The sequence below is a fragment of the Empidonax traillii genome, unplaced genomic scaffold (genome assembly GCF_003031625.1).
Source record: "Empidonax traillii isolate 1590-97213 ecotype Southwest subspecies unplaced genomic scaffold, ASM303162v1 scaffold284:size1552100, whole genome shotgun sequence".
NCBI classification, from domain to species: domain Eukaryota; kingdom Metazoa; phylum Chordata; class Aves; order Passeriformes; family Tyrannidae; genus Empidonax; species Empidonax traillii.
The window spans coordinates 31,246-33,247 of NW_020955477.1; the positions used below are offsets into that span (position 1 = coordinate 31,246).

Here is a 2,002-nt window from a genome sequence, read left to right on the forward strand (position 1 = left end):
TCTGGGTGGGTGATGTTCGAAATAACCCCGGGTCGAGGACAGGGATTAACATATTCCCAAACTATCTTCCTCAGTCAGCGGAAGATAAAATGCTGGTCCCTTCTGAGTCATGAGAATCCCCGTGCTGATTTGATGAGAGGGGACAGCGGGGAGGGGAGATGCCCCGGCTCGGTCCCCGCCAGGACTCGCCTCTGACATCAGCACGAAACCGGCCATAAAAACAGCGACCGGAGGGGACTCCCGCTCAGACAGCAGCCACTTGGCTCAGCGGGACGGCAGCCGGGCACCTCGCCTCGCCACGCCACGGTAAGTGCAGCCTCGGCGGCGGGAGCCACGCTTTTCTCTCCCTCTCGTGATGCTTTTGAGAGCTGCTTTGCCTCCCCGTGTGTCTGTCCTTGCGTCTGTCCCCGGACGGCCGGGCTGGGGGGGAGTTCCAAAAATTTGGTGGTCGCAGCAAACCTGAGCTCCCAGGAGCCCGGTTTGCCTCCTGCTCAGCACGCTGAAAACTTTTCCTCTGCAAAAGTCCCTGGAAATAAAGCTGCCGCCTCACCCTCGCCGTGTCCTGCCTCACCCACCTCTCCCGCTTCTGCACCCCTCGCCCTGGCAGAAATCAAGCCCATCGCTCAGCCGTGCACGCTCCTGCTCATCACCTCAGTGCCCTGGAGCAGGTTACAGGGTGTTCCCAGGTTTCCACTTGGGCAGCCGGGTCCAGGGGTGGGTGCCCAGGGGGCAGAGGTGGCCGCGTTCCCTCCATCCATCACTCAGCTGCAAACCTCGTTTGAGGCTCTGCAAGCCTTTGGTGCAGCCAGCCCTGCACTTCGGTGGTGGCTCCTCTCCCCGTCAGCCAGGCTTTTTTGGGTCCCATGGTGCTGCGGGGGTCCCAGAGGAGAAACGATGAACTGCGTCAGGCCCGACCCGAGGCATTAGGCTAGGACCAAAGCCTGTTTTAATGAGCATCAGGTTTGCACAACTCACGTTCGGAGGCGATACTTTCCCCAGAGGTATCAGCCCCAGGAAAACCCCCGGGTTCTGATCCAGCGCTCCCGAGCCCTTTGCATCGCTGCGTGCCCAGGGATGCTGTGATAGGGACACACATCAACAGCCAAAAATCCCTTCCCTCCTGCAGCCGCATCGGAGGCCGCCGTGTTTTGTGGCGTGAAGTGCCGGGGACCAGGAGAGTTCGGATCTGAGCCACTGCGGCCGCAAAGTGCTGGGGATGAAGCTGGGGGCCACCTGCCTCCTGTGCCTGCTGCTCGCCTGCCTGACCCTGCCCGTCGCCCACGGCCGCATCCTCGAGCGCTCCATGGAAATCAGGAGTAAGGAGAACATGAGTAAGGGACTCCCCCACGGTCGACCCCCTGCTTCCAGCCCCCTCTGCATCTCCAGACTCAGCAACATTTTTGGGATTTAGGAGGGGGTGTAACGATGCAGAAGCAAAAGTTTGCTTTGAAACAGCCTTTGCAAGAGCTTTTATCCCTCTTTTCCCCCTTTCCTGCTCCCCGTGCGTTCTTATCCCCCTACCCATGGGTGAAACGCCCTGTCCTCTCCCCCATCACCTCCTGATGATTCCTCGGCTTTTCCCTTGCAGACCCGGACATCGACCCCTCCTGGTACACGGGACGCGGGATCAGGCCGGTGGGGAGGTTTGGGAGGCGGCAAACCCTGGGCGAGGGCACCCACCCCATGGGGGGCCGGCAGCGAGCCTGTGCAGCCCCCCACCCTCCCCGGGAGGAGCGAAACCCTTGAACTGAAGCTGACAATAAAACCCCTTCTCCTCTCATGCCCGTGTCCCAGCCTCTCTGTTCCAAAACGCAGCACGGGGGGGACGTGGGGGGTGTGACCCCAAAATTTGCTGGTCTAGTCATGGCTCAGCATTGAGGGTCTAGTGCGGTTTAGGGAGGGAAGGGTTAATTTTGGGAAGGGGAGGGAGCAAATGGGGTGCGGGAGTGGCAATTAGCACCTAATGTCTCCCAGCTGCCCTAACAAAGGGGATTTAGGGAAG

General features: G+C 60.4%; 1 protein-coding gene across 2 annotated transcripts; it reads left to right on the top strand.

Moving 5' to 3' along the window:
• The first annotated feature begins 265 nt into the window (after positions 1-265).
• On the top strand, positions 266-1,780 carry PRLH (prolactin releasing hormone). 2 transcript variants are annotated; one of them, XM_027890349.1, is made up of 3 exons: positions 266-306; positions 1,127-1,331; positions 1,589-1,780. In XM_027890349.1, exons 2-3 carry the CDS (start codon positions 1,217-1,219, stop codon positions 1,744-1,746), a joined length of 273 nt encoding a protein of 90 aa, XP_027746150.1. In that variant the 5' UTR covers positions 266-306; positions 1,127-1,216; the 3' UTR covers positions 1,747-1,780. The 2 variants fall into 2 exon arrangements, with proteins under 2 accessions (XP_027746150.1, XP_027746151.1); XM_027890350.1 differs by having other exon boundaries at positions 1,127-1,316.
• Positions 1,781-2,002: the final 222 nt, after the last annotated feature.

Excerpts from the sequence above, each read along its gene's own strand:
- PRLH (XM_027890349.1), top strand. The coding sequence starts at position 1,217 with ATGAAGCTGGGGGCCACCTGCCTCCTGTGCCTGCTGCTCGCCTGCCTG. Across the intron at positions 1,332-1,588 it reads CAGGAGTAAGGAGAACATGA|ACCCGGACATCGACCCCTCC; the intron begins GTAAGGGACTCC and ends TTTCCCTTGCAG.